General features: G+C 59.9%; 3 protein-coding genes across 3 annotated transcripts; 2 read left to right on the top strand and 1 right to left on the bottom strand.

Moving 5' to 3' along the window:
- Positions 1-1,959: 1,959 nt before the first annotated feature.
- LOC123745953 (trophinin-like) lies at positions 1,960-3,553 on the bottom strand. Its single transcript, XM_069314318.1, has 2 exons — positions 2,934-3,553; positions 1,960-2,902 (listed from the first exon to the last, which is right to left on the bottom strand). Exons 1-2 carry the CDS (start codon positions 3,551-3,553, stop codon positions 1,960-1,962), a joined length of 1,563 nt encoding a protein of 520 aa, XP_069170419.1.
- Positions 3,554-13,425: 9,872 nt separating this feature from the next.
- Positions 13,426-14,253, top strand: LOC138357462 (glutamine-rich protein 2-like). Its single transcript, XM_069314319.1, has one exon. The coding sequence runs from the start codon at positions 13,426-13,428 to the stop codon at positions 14,251-14,253; it is 828 nt and encodes a 275-aa protein (XP_069170420.1).
- Positions 14,254-15,259: 1,006 nt separating this feature from the next.
- LOC138357475 (glutamine-rich protein 2-like) lies at positions 15,260-18,292 on the top strand. The gene is made up of 2 exons (XM_069314326.1): positions 15,260-16,722; positions 16,867-18,292. The coding sequence occupies exons 1-2, from the start codon at positions 15,260-15,262 to the stop codon at positions 18,290-18,292; spliced, it is 2,889 nt and encodes a 962-aa protein (XP_069170427.1).
- The last annotated feature ends 409 nt before the right edge of the window (positions 18,293-18,701 follow it).

An 18,701-nucleotide genomic window follows, 5' to 3' on the forward strand; every position in this document is an offset into this window, starting at 1 on the left:
CTCAGTCTTAGCTTCTGGTAATGGGTTATTATTTTCTGTTGTTAGGCGATGTTGTTATTGAATATTTTAATTTTAGAGGTGGATTCTGTTGACTGTATTTTATGCCTGTTGTAGCTGTTGGTCGGTGTGGTTATTTCTGGTAGCGGATTATGTTGTGGTTGTTATACTTGATTAGTTATTGTTTAATGTTAGATGGTTATTGGTGGCTTGCTGCTGATTGGATATGGCTGACGTTGGTAGTGGTGGTGTTAGTGGTTGCTGGTAATGGAGGGTGGTGATGGTAGTGGTGGTGGAAGTTGTTAATAGTGGTGGTGGTTAATGATAGTGGTTGTCGATAATGATGGATGTGGTTGATGCAGTTGATGATGATGATGGTGACTCCTAGAGACAGATGATGGATGAGTGGTGTTGTGGTTCCTGAATGGGAATAGTGGATGAGAGCGGTGCCGACAAGGGCCTTCTGACGGTGGAATATAGGGACGGGAGAGAGGCAGGGGAGGGTAGTGGAGGGTGGGGGAGGCCTGAGGGAGAGATCGTTCAGGTCAACGGGTGCTAAGAGTAACTAGGGGGTATGGAACAGGGGTTAACTATCGGTTTAGTTGGTCGAGGGAGTACGTAAACACCACCCCCGCCCCCCCCCCCCCCACCTTGTGTTAAGTGCCTGGGCCTGGGAGGAGGAACTGTTTTTTTAATTGTTCTTTGTTTCCGCAACAAGATAAGTTCTCCTCACAAGATAAGATCTCCTCAGTTGAGTGACGTTTGAGAGGCGGGGACCAAGGAGCTAAAGCTCAACCCCCGCAAGCACAACTAGGTGAGTACTGGAGCCTCGTGCAATTAAACACAACATGTACAAGACATATAAACAAACCAAGGTAATGGTAAACATAAAAGTAACAATAAAAACACTCACTATACAGAGCACTAAACACAGTTGAAAACACTACACACAGAGATCACACTAACGTGATGCATCAAATGAACAAATCCACAAGGGCCGTGACGAGGATTCGAACCTGCGTCCGGGAGCATCCCAGACACTGCCTTAATCGACTGAGCTACGACAGGGTAAAAGAATTGAAACCAAAGTTCTACTGAACTTACTGGATCCTCTTACTGGTCGCATGCCACATAGTTGAAAACATAACTAAAAGCCAGGAGAGATATTTATTAAGTATTTAACGCACTACCAACCAGGATATCGGCCACTCTTTTAATACAATAATATTGAGAAAATATGGAGGTCAGGGGTCACATGCCACCCAACCTGTCCTCTTAAAAAGAACGTCGCTTTTGGCCGTTTGCCCGTATGGCCGAATTTGGACGTAATTTGAAAATGAAAAAAAAATTAAAATAAATTTGGGATTTCTTTTTTCAACAACAGTAAGTTAAGGGTCCTCTGATAGGTTAGGTGGGCAGGAAATTCTCATAAAGTTTCAAAACGTTATGAAAAACGTGAATTTAAAGTGTCCTCTTATAACCTCTGCGCGTAAGGCGGACGACTCAAATAGAAAACGGAACAGAACGTCACTTTTGTGAGTCGATTTCATTTCAAATTACGTCCAAATTTAGCCATATCGCGCATACCAGCCAAAAGTGACGTTCTTTTTAAGAGGACGGGTTGGCACACCACCCTTGGGGTGGGGGTCAGGGGTCACATGCCACCACCCTTGGGGTGGGGGTCAGGGGTCGCATGCCACCACCCTTGGGGTGGGGGTCAGGGGTCGCATGCCACCACCCTTGGGGTGGGGTACAAATCTGTTGTCGTGGAGCCAGATTCACGAAGCAGTTACGCAAGCACTTACGAACCCGTACATCTTTTCTCAATCTTTGGCGGATTTGTTCCCAATTATTAAACAGTTAATGAGCTCCGAAGCACCAGGAGGCTGTTTATCACAATAACAACAGTTGATTGGCAAGTTTTCATGCTTGTAAACTGTTTAATAAATGTAACCAAAGCCGTCAAAGATTGAGGAAAGATGTACACGTTCGTAAGTACTTGCGTAACTGCTTCGTGAATCTGGCTCTAGGAAGACACAGCTGGTGTTGTAGTGTTGTGAGGTCCCTGCTGGTCGCCAGAGGTCCCTGCTGGTCGCCAGAGGTCCCTGCTGGTCGCCAGAAGTCCCTGCTGGTCGCCAGACGTCCCTGCTGGTCGCCAGAGGTCCCTGCTGGTCGCCAGAGGCCCCTGCTGGTCGCCGGAGGTCCCTGCTGGTCGCCAGAGGTCCCTGCTGGTCGCCAGAGGTCCCTGCTGGTCGCCAGAGGTCTCTGCTGATCACCAGAGGTCGCTGCTGATCGCCAGAGGTCCCTGCTGGTCGCCAGAGGTCCCTGCTGGTCGCCAGAGGTCCCTGCTTGTCGCCAGAGGTCTCTGCTGATCACCAGAGGTCGCTGCTGATCGCCAGAGGTCCCTGCTGGTCGCCAGAGGTCCCTGCTGGTCGCCAGAGGTCCCTGCTGATCGCCAGAGGTCCCTGTTGGTCGCCAGAGGTCCCTGCTGGTCGCCAGAGGTCCCTGCTGGTCGCCAGAGGTCCCTGCTGGTCGCCAGAGGTCCCTGTTGGTCGCCAGAGGTCCCTGTTGATCGCCAGAGGTCCCTGCTGGTCGCCAGAGGTCCCTGTTGGTAGTCAGAGGTCCCTGCTGGTCGCCAGAGGTCCCTGCTGGTCGCCAGAGGTCCCTGCTGGTCGCCAGAGGTCCCTGCTGGTCGCCAGAGGCCCCTGCTGGTCGCCGGAGGTCCCTGCTGGTCGCCAGAGGTCCCTGCTGGTCGCCAGAGGTCCCTGCTGGTCGCCAGAGGTCTCTGCTGATCGCCAGAGGTCGCTGCTGGTCGCCAGAGGTCCCTGCTGGTCGCCAGAGGTCCCTGCTGGTCGCCAGAGGTCCCTGCTGGTCGCCAGAGGTCCCTGCTGGTCGCCAGAGGTCCCTGCTGGTCGCCAGAGGTCTCTGCTGATCACCAGAGGTCGCTGCTGATCGCCAGAGGTCCCTGCTGGTCGCCAGAGGTCCCTGCTGATCGCCAGAGGTCCCTGTTGGTCGCCAGAGGTCCCTGCTGGTCGCCAGAGGTCCCTGCTGGTCGCCAGAGGTCCCTGTTGGTCACCAGAGGTTCCTGCTGGTCGCCAGAGGTCCCTGCTGATCGCCAGAGGTCCCTGCTGGTCGCCAGAGGTCCCTGCTGGTCGCCAGAGGTCCCTGCTGGTCGCCAGAGGTCCCTGTTGGTCGTCAGAGGTCCCTGCTGGTCGCCAGAGGTCCCTGCTGGTCGCCAGAGGTCCCTGCTGGTCGCCAGAGGTCCCTGCTGATCGCCAGAGGTCCCTGCTGGTCGCCAGAGCTCCCTGTTGGTCGCCAGAGGTCCCTGCTGGTCGCCAGAGGTCCCTGCTGGTCGCCAGGGGTCCCTGCTGATCGCCAGAGGTCCCTGCTGGTCGCCAGAGGTCCCTGCTGATCGCCAGAGGTCCCTGCTGATCGCCAGAGGTCCCTGCTGGTCGCCAGAGGTCCCTGCTGGTCGCCAGAGGTCCCTGCTGGTCGCCAGAGGTCCCTGTTGGTCGTCAGAGGTCCCTGCTGGTCGCCAGAGGTCCCTGCGGAACATATCAACGTTGGAGAGAGCATAATTTCTTATTTCATTGTTTTATATCATACTTAACAATGGACATATCTTACTGTTTTTAATAACAACACATGACCAATAATAACCCATAGTTGAATCAATATTATACAATCAGTATTATCAGAAAAATGTTTACAACGAAATTGGTTAAATTATGTGGGTCACCGCGGCTCAGGGGCCAAATTCACGAAGCATTTACGCAAGCACTTACGAACCTGTCCATCTTTTCTTAATCTTTGGCGGCTTTGTTTACAGTTATTAAGCAGTTAATGAGCTCCGAAGCATCACGAGGCTGTTTATAACAATAACAACAGTTGATTGGGAAGCTTTCAAGCTTGTAAACTGTTTAATAAATATAACCAAAGCCGTCAAAGATTGATGAAAAGTGTACACGTTCGTAAGTACTTGCGCAACTGCTTGGTGAATCTGCCCCCCTGGGGCCAGATTCACGAAAGCACTTACGGCAGCATTTACGAACCTGTACATCTTTTCTCAATCTTTGGCGGCTTTGTTTTCAATAATTAAACAGTTAATGATCTCCGAAGCACTAGGAGGCTGTTTATAACAATAACAACAGTTGATTGGCAAGTTTACATGTTTGTAAACTGTTTAATAATTGGAAACAAAGCCGCCAAAGATTGAGAAAAGATGTACAGGTTCGTAAGTGCTGCCGTAAGTGTTTTCGTGAATGTGGCCCCAGGTCTGCACTAGTGCCGGGCCGCCACCACCACGGCGACGTGTTGTCAGTGGTGGTTCAGTAACCTTGTCACACGCTGGCTTTATGTGTGCGTGTGTGGGTGGTGGAACATTGTGAGTGGAGTGGACGAGGCTATTGTGGGTGTGGCCACGGCTGCCTGCACACTGCCAGGCCGCCTGCACGGAGAGCTCGGGTTGCAGCCTCTCCTGTTACCACCCATTGTGGCCCCCTCCCTCACACCTCACCTGCCTCACTGCTACACTGTACTCCTCCTGCTTTTGTTGCTCGTTGAGGAGAGGCTGTGACGGGAGGGGTGTACCGGGGTTACGTTTGCATGCGTAAACACGGCATAAACGCTCGCATGCCTGAGCGCACGTGCTCACACACACACGCACGCGCCAACGGTGACGCACGGGACATGGTTACGACATACAAGGTATGTCGTGACCATGTCCACACGTGTAAAGTGGACAGGGACCGACAGTTCCAATTCAAGAGCAGGTCAGGTCCACTACACGGTACATGCCATCAACCACCACAGGCACACACTACCCCGCTACCACAGTGTGCTCCTCCCCCCCTCCCCCCAACCACGCACACACCGTGCGCACCCCCCTCCCCCGCACGCGCACTGGAGGTGGAGGAAGGATGGAATAGATGGGGTATGGCGCATTGCTATGGAGGCTCTGGAGGAGGGGGGGGGGTGAGGGGTGTGGAGGAGGGGGGTGAGGGGTCTGGGGATGGGGGAGGGGGGCAGGTGGTACAGCCAGGGGGGGAGGTGGACAGGGATCACCACCGCTCCGTCACCTCCTGGTCGTCCAGGCGTGACAGGACCGGTGAAAATACTCGCGATATTACACCGAATTGCGCTTGTTAGCCGGTCACTGCGTTAGGGAGGGGGGGGGAGGGTACCTTATCTTGCGATGATTTCGGGGCTCAACGTCCCCGCGGCCCGGTCCTCGACCGGGGCTCCCAATGGGAAGTGTGTGGCGGTGGTGGATATAGGAAAGGTTGGAGAACACTTCCACATGTGCTACAAATATGCACAGGTCCTCCCCCCCCCCCTTTCAATCCCCCCCACTCCCAATCCCACAAACATACAGGACATGTTAGGCTTATATTCAGGTCCTCCCGCCCCAGGGCCCAATTACTGAACCCCCCCCCAGTAAACAACCCCACAACAACCTCATTAACTCCTGGGTACCTATTTACTGCTAGGTGGACAGGGGCATTAGGTGATAGGAAGCACGCCCAACCAGTTTTGTCCTGCCCGGTATTCGAACCTGGAATTCTGGATTGTGAGTCGAGAACGAACCCCACTGTGCTACCGGGAGCGTTCTGATTATCCTAATTAATAATTTACTAATCCTTTCACGTATAGTTGGTGCCCCCTGCTGCCTGGTGCCCCCTGCTGCCCGGTGCCCCCCTGCTGCCCGGTGCCCCCCTGCTGCCTGGTGCCCTCTGCTGCCCGGTGCCCCCCTGCTGCCCAGTGCCCCCCTGCTGCCTGGTGCCCCCCTGCTGCCCGGTGCCCCCCTGCTGCCCAGTGCCCCCCTGCTGCCTGGTGCCCCCTGCTGCCTGGTGCCCCCCTGCTGCCTGGTGCCCCCTGCTGGCCGGTAACCCCTGCTGCCTGGTGCCCTCTGTTGCCTGGTGCCCCCTGCTGCCCGGTGCCCCCTGCTGCCCGGTGCCCCCTGCTGCCCTCTGCTGCCTGGTGCCACCGGCTGCCTGGTGCCCCCTGCTGCCTGGTGCCCCCTGCTGCCTGGTGCCCAGTGCTGCCTGGTGCACCCTGCTGCCCGGTGCCCCCCTGCTGCCCAGTGCCCCCCTGCTGCCTGGTGCCCCCTGCTGCCCGGTGCCCCCCTGCTGCCCGGTGCCCCCCTGCTGCCTGGTGCCCCCTGCTGCCCGGTGCCCCCCTGCTGCCCGGTGCCCCCCTGCTGCCCAGTGCCCCCCTGCTGCCTGGTGCCCCCTGCTGCCTGGTGCCCCCCTGCTGCCTGGTGCCCCCCTGCTGCCTGGTGCCCCCTGCTGGCCGGTAACCCCTGCTGCCTGGTGCCCTCTGTTGCCTGGTGCCCCCTGCTGTCCGGTGCCCCCTGCTGCCCTCTGCTGCCTGGTGCCACCGGCTGCCTGGTGCCCCCTGCTGCCTGGTGCCCCCTGCTGCCTGGTGCCCCCTGCTGCCTGGTGCCCCCTGCTGCCTGGTGCCCAGTGTTGCCTGGTGCACCCTGCTGCCCGGTGCCCCCTGCTGCCCGGTGCCCCCTGCTGCCTGGTGCCCCCTGCTGCCTGGTGCCCCCTGCTGCCTGGTGCCCCCTGCTGCCTGGTGCCCAGTGCTGCCTGGTGCCCCCTGCTGCCCGGTGCCCCCTGCTGCCTGGTGCCCCCTGCTGCCTGGTGCCCCCTGCTGCCCGGTGCCCCCTGCTGCCCGGTGCCCCCTGCTGCCCTCTGCTGCCTGGTGCCACCGGCTGCCTGGTGCCCCCTGCTGCCTGGTGCCCAGTGCTGCCTGGTGCACCCTGCTGCCCGGTGCCCCCTGCTGCCTGGTGCCCCCTGCTGCCTGGTGCCCCCTGCTGCCTGGTGCCCCCTGCTGCCTGGTGCCCAGTGCTGCCTGGTGCCCCCTGCTGCCCGGTGCCCCCTGCTGCCTGGTGCCCCCTGCTGCCTGGTGCCCCCTGCTGCCCGGTGCCCCCTGCTGCCCGGTGCCCCCTGCTGCCCGGTGCCCCCTGCTGCCCGGTACCCCCTGCTGCCTGGTACCCCCTGCTGCCTGGTGCCCCCTGCTGCCTGGTGCCCCCTGCTGCCTGGTGCCCCCTGCTGCCCCCTGCTGCCTGGTGCCCCCTGCTGCCTGGTGCCCCCTGCTGCCCGGTGCCCCCTGCTGCCCGGTGCCCCCTGCTGCCTGGTGCCCCCTGCTGCCTGGTGCCCCCTGCTGCCTGGTGCCCAGTGCTGCCTGGTGCCCAGTGCTGCCTGGTGCACCCTGCTGCCCGGTGCCCCCTGCTGCCTGGTGCCCCCTGCTGCCTGGTGCCCACTGCTGCCTGGTGCACCCTGCTGCCCGGTGCCCCCTGCTGCCCGGTGCCCCCTGCTGCCTGGTGCCCCCTGCTGCCTGGTGCCCCCTGCTGCCTGGTGCCCTCTGCTGCCTGGTGCCCTCTGCTGCCTGGTGCCCCCTGCTGCCTGGTGCTGCCTGGTGCCCCCTGCTGCCTGGTGCCCCCTGCTGCCTGGTGCCCTCTGCTGCCTGGTGCCCTCTGCTGCCTGGTGCCCCCTGGTGCCCCCTGCTGCCTGGTGCCCCCTGCTGCCTGGTGCCCCCTGCTGCCTGGTGCCCCCTGCTGCCCGGTGCCCCCTGCTGCCCGGTGCCCCCTGCTGCCCGGTGCCCCTTGCTGCCCGGTGCCCCCTGCTGCCCGGTGCCCCCTGCTGCCCGGTGCCCCCTGCTGCCTGGTGCCCCCTGCTGCCCCCTGCTGCCTGGTGCCCCCTGCTGCCTGGTGCCCCCTGCTGCCCGGTGCCCCCTGCTGCCCGGTGCCCCCTGCTGCCTGGTGCCCCCTGCTGCCTGGTGCCCCCTGCTGCCTGGTGCCCAGTGCTGCCTGGTGCCCAGTGCTGCCTGGTGCACCCTGCTGCCCGGTGCCCCCTGCTGCCTGGTGCCCCCTGCTGCCTGGTGCCCACTGCTGCCCGGTGCCCCCTGCTGCCCGGTGCCCCCTGCTGCCTGGTGCCCCCTGCTGCCTGCTGCCCCCTGCTGCCTGGTGCCCTCTGCTGCCTGGTGCCCTCTGCTGCCTGGTGCCCCCTGCTGCCTGGTGCTGCCTGGTGCCCCCTGCTGCCTGGTGCCCCCTGCTGCCTGGTGCCCTCTGCTGCCTGGTGCCCTCTGCTGCCTGGTGCCCCCTGCTGCCTGGTGCTGCCTGGTGCCCCCTGCTGCCTGGTGCCCCCTGCTGCCCGGTGCCCCCTGCTGCCCGGTGCCCCCTGCTGCCCGGTGCCCCCTGCTGCCCGGTGCCCCCTGCTGCCCGGTGCCCCCTGCTGCCCGGTGCCCCCTGCTGCCTGGTGCCCCCTGCTGCCCGGTGACCCCTGCTGCCCGGTGCCCCCTGCTGCCCGGTGCCCCCTGCTGCCTGGTGCCCCCTGCTGCCCGGTGCCCCCTGCTGCCCGGTGCCCCCTGCTGCCCGGTGCCCCCTGCTGCCTGGTGCCCCCAGCTGCCTGGTGCCCCCTGCTGCCCGGTGCCCCCTGCTGCCCGGTGCCCCCTGCTGCCCAGTGCCCCCTGCTGCCTGGTGCCCCCTGCTGCCTGGTGCCCCCAGCTGCCTGGAGCTCCCAGCTGCCTGGTGCCCCCTGCTGCCTGGTGCCCCCTGCTGCCTGGTGCCCCCAGCTGCCTGGAGCTCCCAGCTGCCTGGTGCCCCCTGCTGCCTGGTGCCCCCTGCTGCCTGGTGCCCCCAGCTGCCTGGTGCCCCCTGCTGCCTGGTGCCCCCAGCTGCCTGGAGCTCCCAGCTGCCTGGTGCCCCCTGCTGCCTGGTGCCCCCTGCTGCCTGGTGCCCCCAGCTGCCTGGAGCTCCCAGCTGCCTGGTGCCCCCTGCTGCCTGGTGCCCCCTGCTGCCTGGTGCCCCCTGCTGCCTGGTGCCCCCTGCTGCCTGGTGCCCCGTGCTGCCTGGTGCCCCCTGCTGCCTGGTGCCCCCAGCTGCCTGGTGCCCCCTGCTGCCTGGTGCCCCCTGCTGCCTGGTGCCCCCCTGCTGCCCGGTGCTCCCTGCTGCCCGGTGCCCCCTGCTGCCTGGTGCCCCCTGCTGCCTGGTGCCCCCTGCTGCCTGGTGCCCCCAGCTGCCTGGTGCCCCCAGCTGCCTGGTGCCCCCTGCTGCCTGGTGCCCCCTGCTGCCTGGTGCCCCCTGCTGCCTGGTGCCCCCCTGCTCCCCTCTACCTCAGCCGTGATATAATAAGCTTATCTACTTAACGTGTAGCGGCGGTCATAGCAACATCCCCCCCCCCCACAGATAAACTGGGGCCGGGGGGGGGGTGAGAGTAGTGGTTGTGGTGGGGGGGAGGGGGGAGAGTAGTGGGGGGAGGGGGGGAGAGTAGTGGGGGAGTGAGAGTAGTGGTGGTAGAGGGGGGGGGGGGGTAGGTAATTACCCGTGATAATCCCTGGTCACCACAATTGATTGATTGATGAAGATTAAGCCACCCAAGAGGTGGCACGGGCTTGAATAGCCCGGAGGGTAGGGGAGGTGGGGGAAGAATTGTGCTTAACCACTTGGACGGTCGGGGACTGAACGCCGACCTGCATGAAGCGAGACTGTCACTCTACCGTCCAGTCCAAATGGTTGATTTCAGTCCAGCATAATGAGAGGGAAAAAAAAATTACAAAAATATATTTTAAAAATTAATTCAAAAACTGTAGCTACATAAAATAGTTGACTGTAAATGATACAAGTGCGAATTGTTCCATTTACAAACAAAACAAGTAAAGATTATAATTTCAAATCAATTTAATGGCAAAAAAAATCTCTGCTCCAGCCTCAGACCTGGAGCAGACCTTATGTTCTCTGGGGAAAATATGATTTCAATCTTCTAACATTTTCTTTATTCAGAGAATTACTTACCTTGCTACACCTTTACTTCACTTGTACAATAATCTTATATTCTTTATACACACGTTATTTTGAATAGTATCTTGGATATCTTGAGAAGATTTCGGGGCTTAGCGTCCCCGCGGCCCGGTCCTCTACCAGGCCTCCTTTTTGTTACTACACCACAACACCCCAGGCCAGCTTACTGGGGTTCACTACACCACAACACCCCAGGCCAGCTTACTGGGGCTCACTACACCACAACACTCCAGGCCAGCGTACTGGGGCTCACTACACCACAATACCCCAGGCCAGCTTACTGGGGCTCACTACACCACAACACCCCAGGCCAGCTTACTGGGGTTCACTACACCACAACACCCCAGGCCAGCTTACTGGGGCTCACTACACCACAACACCCCAGGCCAGCTTACTGGGGCTCACTACACCACAACATCCAGGCCAGCTTACTGGGGTTCACTACACGACAACACCCCAGGCCAGCTTACTGGGGTTCACTACACGACAACACCCCAGGTCAGCTTACTGGGGCTCACTACACCACAACACCCCAGGCCAGCTTACTGGGGTTCACTACACGACAACACCCCAAGCCAGCTTACTGGGGCTCACTACACCACAACACCCCAGGCCAGCTTACTGGGGCTCACTACACCACAACCCCAGGCCAGCTTACTGGGGCTCACTACACCACAACACCCCAGGCCAGCTTACTGGGGCTCACTACACCACAACACCCCAGGCCAGCTTACTGGGGCTCACTACACCACAACACCCCAGGCCAGTTTACTGGGGCTCACTACACCACAACACCCCAGGCCAGCTTACTGGGGTTCACTACACCACAACACCCCAGGCCAGCTTACTGGGGCTCACTACACCACAACACCCCAGGCCAGCTTACTGGGGCTCACTACACCACAACACCCCAGGCCAGCTTACTGGGGTTCACTACACCACAACACCCCAGGCCAGCTTACTGGGGCTCACTACACCACAACACCCCAGGCCAGCTTACTGGGGCTCACTACACCACAACACCCAGGCCAGCTTACTGGGGCTCACTACACCACAACACCCCAGGCCAGCTTACTGGGGCTCACTACACCACAACACCCCAGGCCAGCTTACTGGGGTTCACTACACCACAACACCCAGGCCAGCTTACTGGGGCTCACTACACCACAACACCCCAGGCCAGCTTACTGGGGCTCACTACACCACAACACCCCAGGCCAGCTTACTGGGGTTCACTACACCACAACACCCAGGCCAGCTTACTGGGGCTCACTACACCACAACACCCCAGGCCAGCTTACTGGGGCTCACTACACCACAACACCCCAGGCCAGCTTACTGGGGTTCACTACACCACAACACCCCAGGCCAGCTTACTGGGGTTCACTACACCACAACACCCCAGGCCAGCTTACTGGGGCTCACTACACCACAACACCCCAGGCCAGCTTACTGGGGCTCACTACACCACAACACCCCAGGCCAGCTTACTGGGGCTCACTACACCACAACACCCCAGGCCAGCTTACTGGGGTTCACTACACCACAACACCCCAGGCCAGCTTACTGGGGCTCACTACACCACAACACCCAGGCCAGCTTACTGGGGTTCACTACACCACAACACCCCAGGCCAGCTTACTGGGGTTCACTACACCACAACACCCCAGGCCAGCTTACTGGGGTTCACTACACCACAACACCCCAGGCCAGCTTACTGGGGTTCACTACACCACAACACCCCAGGCCAGCTTACTGGGGTTCACTACACCACAACACCCAGGCCAGCTTACTGGGGCTCACTACACCACAACACCCCAGGCCAGCTTACTGGGGCTCACTATACAACACCCCAGGCCAGCTTACTGGGGTTCACTACACCACAACACCCCAGGCCAGCTTACTGGGGTTCACTACACCACAACACCCCAGGCCAGCTTACTGGGGCTCACTACACCACAACACCCCAGGCCAGCTTACTGGGGCTCACTACACCACAACACCCCAGGCCAGCTTACTGGGGCTCACTACACCACAACACCCCAGGCCAGCTTACTGGGGTTCACTACACCACAACACCCCAGGCCAGCTTACTGGGGCTCACTACACCACAACACCCCAGGCCAGCTTACTGGGGTTCACTACACCACAACACCCAGGCCAGCTTACTGGGGTTCACTACACCACAACACCCCAGGCCAGCTTACTGGGGTTCACTACACCACAACACCCCAGGCCAGCTTACTGGGGTTCACTACACCACAACACCCCAGGCCAGCTTACTGGGGTTCACTACACCACAACACCCCAGGCCAGCTTACTGGGGCTCACTACACCACAACACCCCAGGCCAGCTTACTGGGGCTCACTACACCACAACACCCAGGCCAGCTTACTGGGGTTCACTACACCACAACACCCCAGGCCAGCTTACTGGGGCTCACTACACCACAACACCCCAGGCCAGCTTACTGGGGCTCACTACACCACAACACCCAGGCCAGCTTACTGGGGTTCACTACACCACAACACCCCAGGCCAGCTTACTGGGGTTCACTACACCACAACACCCCAGGCCAGCTTACTGGGGCTCACTACACCCCAGGCCAGCTTACTGGGGCTCACTACACCCCAGGCCAGCTTACTGGGGCTCACTACACCACAACACCCCAGGCCAGCTTACTGGGGTTCACTACACCACAACATCCCAGGCCAGCTTACTGGGGCTCACTACACCCCAGGCCAGCTTACTGGGGCTCACTACACCACAACACCCCAGGCCAGCTTACTGGGGCTCACTACACCCCAGGCCAGCTTACTGGGGCTCACTACACCACAACACCCCAGGCCAGCTTACTGGGGTTCACTACACCACAACACCCCAGGCCAGCTTACTGGGGTTCACTACACCACAACACCCCAGGCCAGCTTACTGGGGCTCACTACACCCCAGGCCAGCTTACTGGGGCTCACTACACCACAACACCCCAGGCCAGCTTACTGGGGCTCACTACACCACAACACCCCAGGCCAGCAGTGTGTTGAGTGCTCAGAAAGCGAACATGTCACCCTACATGTGTCAAAAGCGACCGACCTCTCCCTCATGTGTTATCTTGAGGTTATCTTGAGATGATTTCGGGGCTTTAGTGTCCCCGCGGCCCGGTCCTCGATCAGGCCTCCACCCCAGCAAGCAGCCCGTGACAGCTGACTAACACCCAGGTACCTATTTTACTGCTAGGTAACAGGAGCATAGGGTGAAAGAAACTCTGCCCATTGTTTCTCGCCGGCGCCTGGGATCGAACCCAGGACCACAGGATCACAAGTCCCGCGTGCTGTCCGCTCGGCCGACCGGCTCCAGACCGCCGTTCCAATATGTTTGGCAAACTATTATATTCATCTCTAATGTCTTGTGATGGGTTTCAATATTTCATTCTATTTTCATATCATTAATTTTATTAAGAAATGTATATGAGAATGTTTCTCTAATGCACAGAACATTTCAAATTTTGCCCCGAGGGGCGAGTTTATTGGGCATTTGTCTATCAGTTGTGACTTGTGTGTAGACGGGGTTTCACTCATAAACTGGGGGTTTGGCGGGTCCATGGAATGGACTTTGGTCTTTGTTCATGAGGACGGGCCGAGGAAGCTGCCCGTCCTCATACACTTCGTCTAACTCCTGTAAAGTTAGAACTGGGAGAGCGAGGAGAGGTCTGGACGAGCAAGGAGAGGTCTGGACGAGCAAGGAGAGGTCTGGACGAGCAAGGAGAGGTCTGGACGAGCAAGGGCAGGTCTGGACGAGCAAGGGCAAGTCTGGACGAGCAAGGGCAGGTCTGGACGAGCAAGGGCAGGTCTGGACGAGCAAGGGCAGGTCTGGACGAGCAAGGAGAGGTCTGGACGAGCAAGGGCAGGTCTGGACGAGCAAGGGCAGGTCTGGACGAGCAAGGAGAGGTCTGGACGAGCAAGGAGAGGTCTGGACGAGCAAGGGCAGGTCTGGACGAGCAAGGGCAGGTCTGGACGAGCAAGGGCAGGTCTGGACGAGCAAGGGCAGGTCTGGACGAGCAAGGGCAGGTCTGGACGAGCAAGGAGAGGTCTGGACGAGCAAGGGCAGGTCTGGACGAGCAAGGGCAGGTCTGGACGAGCAAGGAGAGGTCTGGACGAGCAAGGAGAGGTCTGGACGAGCAAGGGCAGGTCTGGACGAGCAAGGGCAGGTCTGGACGAGCAAGGGCAGGTCTGGACGAGTAAGGGCAGGTCTGGACGAGCAAGGAGAGGTCTGGACGAGCAAGGGCAGGTCTGGACGAGCAAGGGCAGGTCTGGACGAGCAAGGGCAGGTCTGGACGAGCAAGGAGAGGTCTGGACGAGCAAGGAGAGGTCTGGACGAGCAAGGGCAGGTCTGGACGAGCAAGGAGAGGTCTGGACGAGCAAGGGCAGGTCTGGACGAACAAGAGAAGGTCTAAACGAGCATGGGGAAGTCTGGACGAGCAAGGGCAGGTCTGGACGAGCAAGGGCAGGTCTGGACGAGCAAGAGGAGGTCTGGACGAACAAGAGGAGGTCTGGAGGAGCAAGGGCAGGTCTGGACGAGCAAGGGCAGGTCTGGACGAACAAGGAGAGGTCTGGACGAGCAAGGGCAGGTCTGGACGAGCAAGGGCAGGTCTGGACGAGCAAGGAGAGGTCTGGACGAGCAAGGAGAGGTCTGGACGAGCAAGGGCAGGTCTGGACGAGCAAGGGCAGGTCTGGACGAGCAAGGGCAGGTCTGGACGAGCAAGGGCAGGTCTTGACGAGCAAGGAGAGGTCTGGACGAGCAAGGGCAGGTCTGGACGAGCAAGGGCAGGTCTGGACGAGCAAGGGCAGGTCTGGACGAGCAAGGAGAGGTCTGGACGAGCAAGGAGAGGTCTGGACGAGCAAGGGCAGGTCTGGACGAGCAAGGAGAGGTCTGGACGAGCAAGGGCAGGTCTGGACGAACAAGAGAAGGTCTAAACGAGCATGGGGAAGTCTGGACGAGCAAGGGCAGGTCTGGACGAGCAAGGGCAGGTCTGGACGAGCAAGGAGAGGTCTGGACGAGCTAGGAGAGGTCTCGACGAGCAAGGGCAGGTCTGGACGAGCAAGGAGAGGTCTGGACGAGCAAGGAGAGGTCTGGACGAGCAAGGGCAGGTCTGGACGAGCAAGGAGAAGTCTGGACGAGCAAGGGCAGGTCTGGACGAACAAGAGGAGGTCTGGACGAACAAGAGGAGGTCTGGACGAGCAAGGGCAGGTCTGGACGAGCAAGGGCAGGTCTGGACGAGCAAGGAGAGGTCTGGACGAGCACGGAGAGGTCTGGACGAGCAAGGTCAGGTCTGGACGAGCAAGGGCAGGTCTGGACGAGCAAGGAGAGGTCTGGACGAGCAAGGGCAGGTCTGGACGAGCAAGGAGAGGTCTGGACGAGCAAGGGCAGGTCTGGACGAACAAGAGAAGGTCTAAACGAGCATGGGGAAGTCTGGACGAGCAAGGGCAGGTCTGGACGAGCAAGGGCAGGTCTGGACGAGTAAGGAGAGGTCTGGACGAGCAAGGAGAGGTCTGGACGAGCAAGGGCAGGTCTGGACGAGCAAGGAGAGGTCTGGACGAGCAAGGAGAGGTCTGGACGAGCAAGGGCAGGTCTGGACGAGCAAGGAGAGGTCTGGACGAGCAAGGGCAGGTCTGGACGAACAAGAGGAGGTCTGGACGAACAAGAGGAGGTCTGGACGAGCAAGGGCAGGTCTGGACGAGCAAGGGCAGGTCTGGACGAGGAAGGAGAGGTCTGGACGAGCACGGAGAGGTCTGGACGAGCAAGGTCAGGTCTGGACGAGCAAGGGCAGGTCTGGACGAGCAAGGAGAGGTCTGGACGAGCAAGGGCAGGTCTGGACGAGCAAGGGCAGGTCTGGACGAGCAAGGGCAGGTCTAGACGAGCAAGGGCAGGTCTGGACGAGCAAGGGCAGGTCTGGACGAGTAAGGAGAGGTCTGGACGAGCAAGGGCAGGTCTGGACGAGCAAGGGCAGGTCTGGACGAGCAAGGGCAGGTTTGGACGAGCAAGAAGAGGTCTGGACGAGCAAGGGCAGGTCTGGACGAGCAAGGAGAGGTCTGGACGAGCAAGGGCAGGTCTGGACGAGCAAGGGCAGGTCTGGACGAGCAAGGGCAGGTCTGGACGAGCAAGGAGAGGTCTGGACGAGCAAGGAGAGGTCTGGACGAGCAAGGAGAGGTCTGGACGAGCAAGGAGAGGTCTGGACGAGCAAGGGCAGGTCTGGACGAGCAAAGGCAGGTCTGGACGAGCAAGGGGAGGTCTGGACGAGCAAGGGCAGGTCTGGACGAGCAAGGGCAGGTCTGGACGAGCAAGGGCAGGTCTGGACGAGCAAGGGCAGGTCTGGACGAGCAAAGGCAGGTCTGGACGAGCAAGGGGAGGTCTGGACGAGCCAGGGCAGATCTGGACGAGCAAGGGCAGGTCTGGACGAGCAAGGGCAGGTCTGGACGAGTAAGGAGAGGTCTGGACGAGCAAGGGCAGGTCTGGACGAGCAAGGGCAGGTCTGGACGAGCAAGGGCAGGTTTGGACGAGCAAGGAGAGGTCTGGACGAGCAAGGGCAGGTCTGGACGAGCAAGGGCAGGTCTGGACGAGCAAGGGCAGGTCTGGACGAGCAAGGAGAGGTCTGGACGAGCAAGGAGAGGTCTGGACGAGCAAGGAGAGGTCTGGACGAGCAAGGGCAGGTCTGGACGAGCAAGGGCAGGTCTGGACGAGCAAGGGGAGGTTGGACGAGCAAAGGCAGGTCTGGACGAGCAAGGGGAGGTCTGGACGAGCAAGGGCAGGTCTGGACGAGCAAGGAGAGGTCTGGACGAGCAAGGAGAGGTCTGGACGAGCAAGGAGAGGTCTGGACGAGCAAGGGCAGGTCTGGACGAGCAAGGGCAGGTCTGGACGAGCAAAGGCAGGTCTGGACGAGCAAGGGGAGGTCTGGACGAGCAAGGGCAGGTCTGGACGAGCAAGGGCAGGTCTGGACGAGCAAAGGCAGGTCTGGACGAGCAAGGGGAGGTCTGGACGAGTAAGGAGAGGTCTGGACGAGCAAGGGCAGGTCTGGACGAGCAAGGGCAGGTCTGGACGAGCAAGGGCAGGTTTGGACGAGCAAGGAGAGGTCTGGACGAGCAAGGGCAGGTCTGGACGAGCAAGGAGAGGTCTGGACGAGCAAGGGCAGGTCTGGACGAGCAAGGGCAGGTCTGGACGAGCAAGGGGAGGTCTGGACGAGCAAGGGCAGGTCTGGACGAGCAAGGAGAGGTCTGGACGAGCAAGGAGAGGTCTGGACGAGCAAGGAGAGGTCTGGACGAGCAAGGGCAGGTCTGGACGAGCAAGGGCAGGTCTGGACGAGCAAAGGCAGGTCTGGACGAGCAAGGGGAGGTCTGGACGAGCAAGGGCAGGTCTGGACGAGCAAGGGCAGGTCTGGACGAGCAAAGGCAGGTCTGGACGAGCAAGGGGAGGTCTGGACGAGTAAGGAGAGGTCTGGACGAGCAAGGGCAGGTCTGGACGAGCAAGGGCAGGTCTGGACGAGCAAGGGCAGGTTTGGACGAGCAAGGAGAGGTCTGGACGAGCAAGGGCAGGTCTGGACGAGCAAGGAGAGGTCTGGACGAGCAAGGGCAGGTCTGGACGAGCAAGGGCAGGTCTGGACGAGCAAGGGCAGGTCTGGACGAGGAAGGAGAGGTCTGGACGAGCAAGGAGAGGTCTGGACGAGCAAGGAGAGGTCTGGACGAGCAAGGAGAGGTCTGGACGAGCAAGGGCAGGTCTGGACGAGCAAGGGCAGGTCTGGACGAGCAAAGGCAGGTCTGGACGAGCAAGGGGAGGTCTGGACGAGCAAGGGCAGGTCTGGACGAGCAAGGGCAGGTCTGGACGAGCAAAGGCAGGTCTGGACGAGCAAGGGGAGGTCTGGACGAGCCAGGGCAGGTCTGGACGAGCAAGGGCAGGTCTGGGCGAGCAAGGGCAGGTCTGGACGAGCAAGGGGAGGTCTGGACGAGCAAGGGCAGGTCTGGACGAGCAAGGGCAGGTCTGGACGAGCAAGGGCAGGTCTGGACGAACAAGAGGAGGTCTGGACGAACAAGGGCAGGTCTGGACGAGCAAGGGGAGGTCTGGACGAACAAGATGAGGTCTGGACGAACAAGATGAGGTCTGGACGAGCAAGGGCAGGTCTGGACGAGCAAGGGCAGGTCTGGACGAGCAAGGGCAGGTCTGGACGAGCAAGGGCAGGTCTGGACGAGCAAGGGCAGGTCTGGACGAGCAAGGGCAGGTCTGGACGAACAAGAGGAGGTCTGGACGAACAAGGGCAGGTCTGGACGAGCAAGGGCAGGTCTGGACGAGCAAGGGCAGGTCTGGACGAGCATGGGCAGGTCTGGACGAGCAAGGAGAGGTCTGGACGAACAAGGGCAGGTCTGGACGAGCAAGGGCAGGTCTGGACGAGCAAGGGCAGGTCTGGACGAGCAAGGAGAGGTCTGGACGAGCGAGGCGAGACCTGAATGTCCGGGTGGTTCTAGGCCTATGTACTTTATGAGACAGAACAAGCCGCCATATTAATTAACTTTTAATAGATTCTCTTTGACAAGTTAATTTATAGCGAGCTTATGGCCCCCTAATTGGCCATTCTTCGGGCGCTCGCTAGCCGCTGAATGGCTCAAGTCTGGTGGCACATTTCCTTGGGGAGAACTTAACCTTTGTTACTTAATATTTCAGAAAATTTCAGTAAGAGAAGAGTTTTATGTAAGATAAACAATCCTAATTTTCGTTATATAATTTCTAACGTTATTACATTATCAAGGTTAATCTTAACTCTAAATTAATGTTTCAGTTATGGAAGTTCAACCCAAAACTTTTATGTAAATTGGAAAGTGCTAACATATTTATGTAATAAAGTTCCATAGTGTGATA

This window comes from Procambarus clarkii, chromosome 78, assembly GCF_040958095.1.
Source record: "Procambarus clarkii isolate CNS0578487 chromosome 78, FALCON_Pclarkii_2.0, whole genome shotgun sequence".
Classification (NCBI taxonomy): domain Eukaryota; kingdom Metazoa; phylum Arthropoda; class Malacostraca; order Decapoda; family Cambaridae; genus Procambarus; species Procambarus clarkii.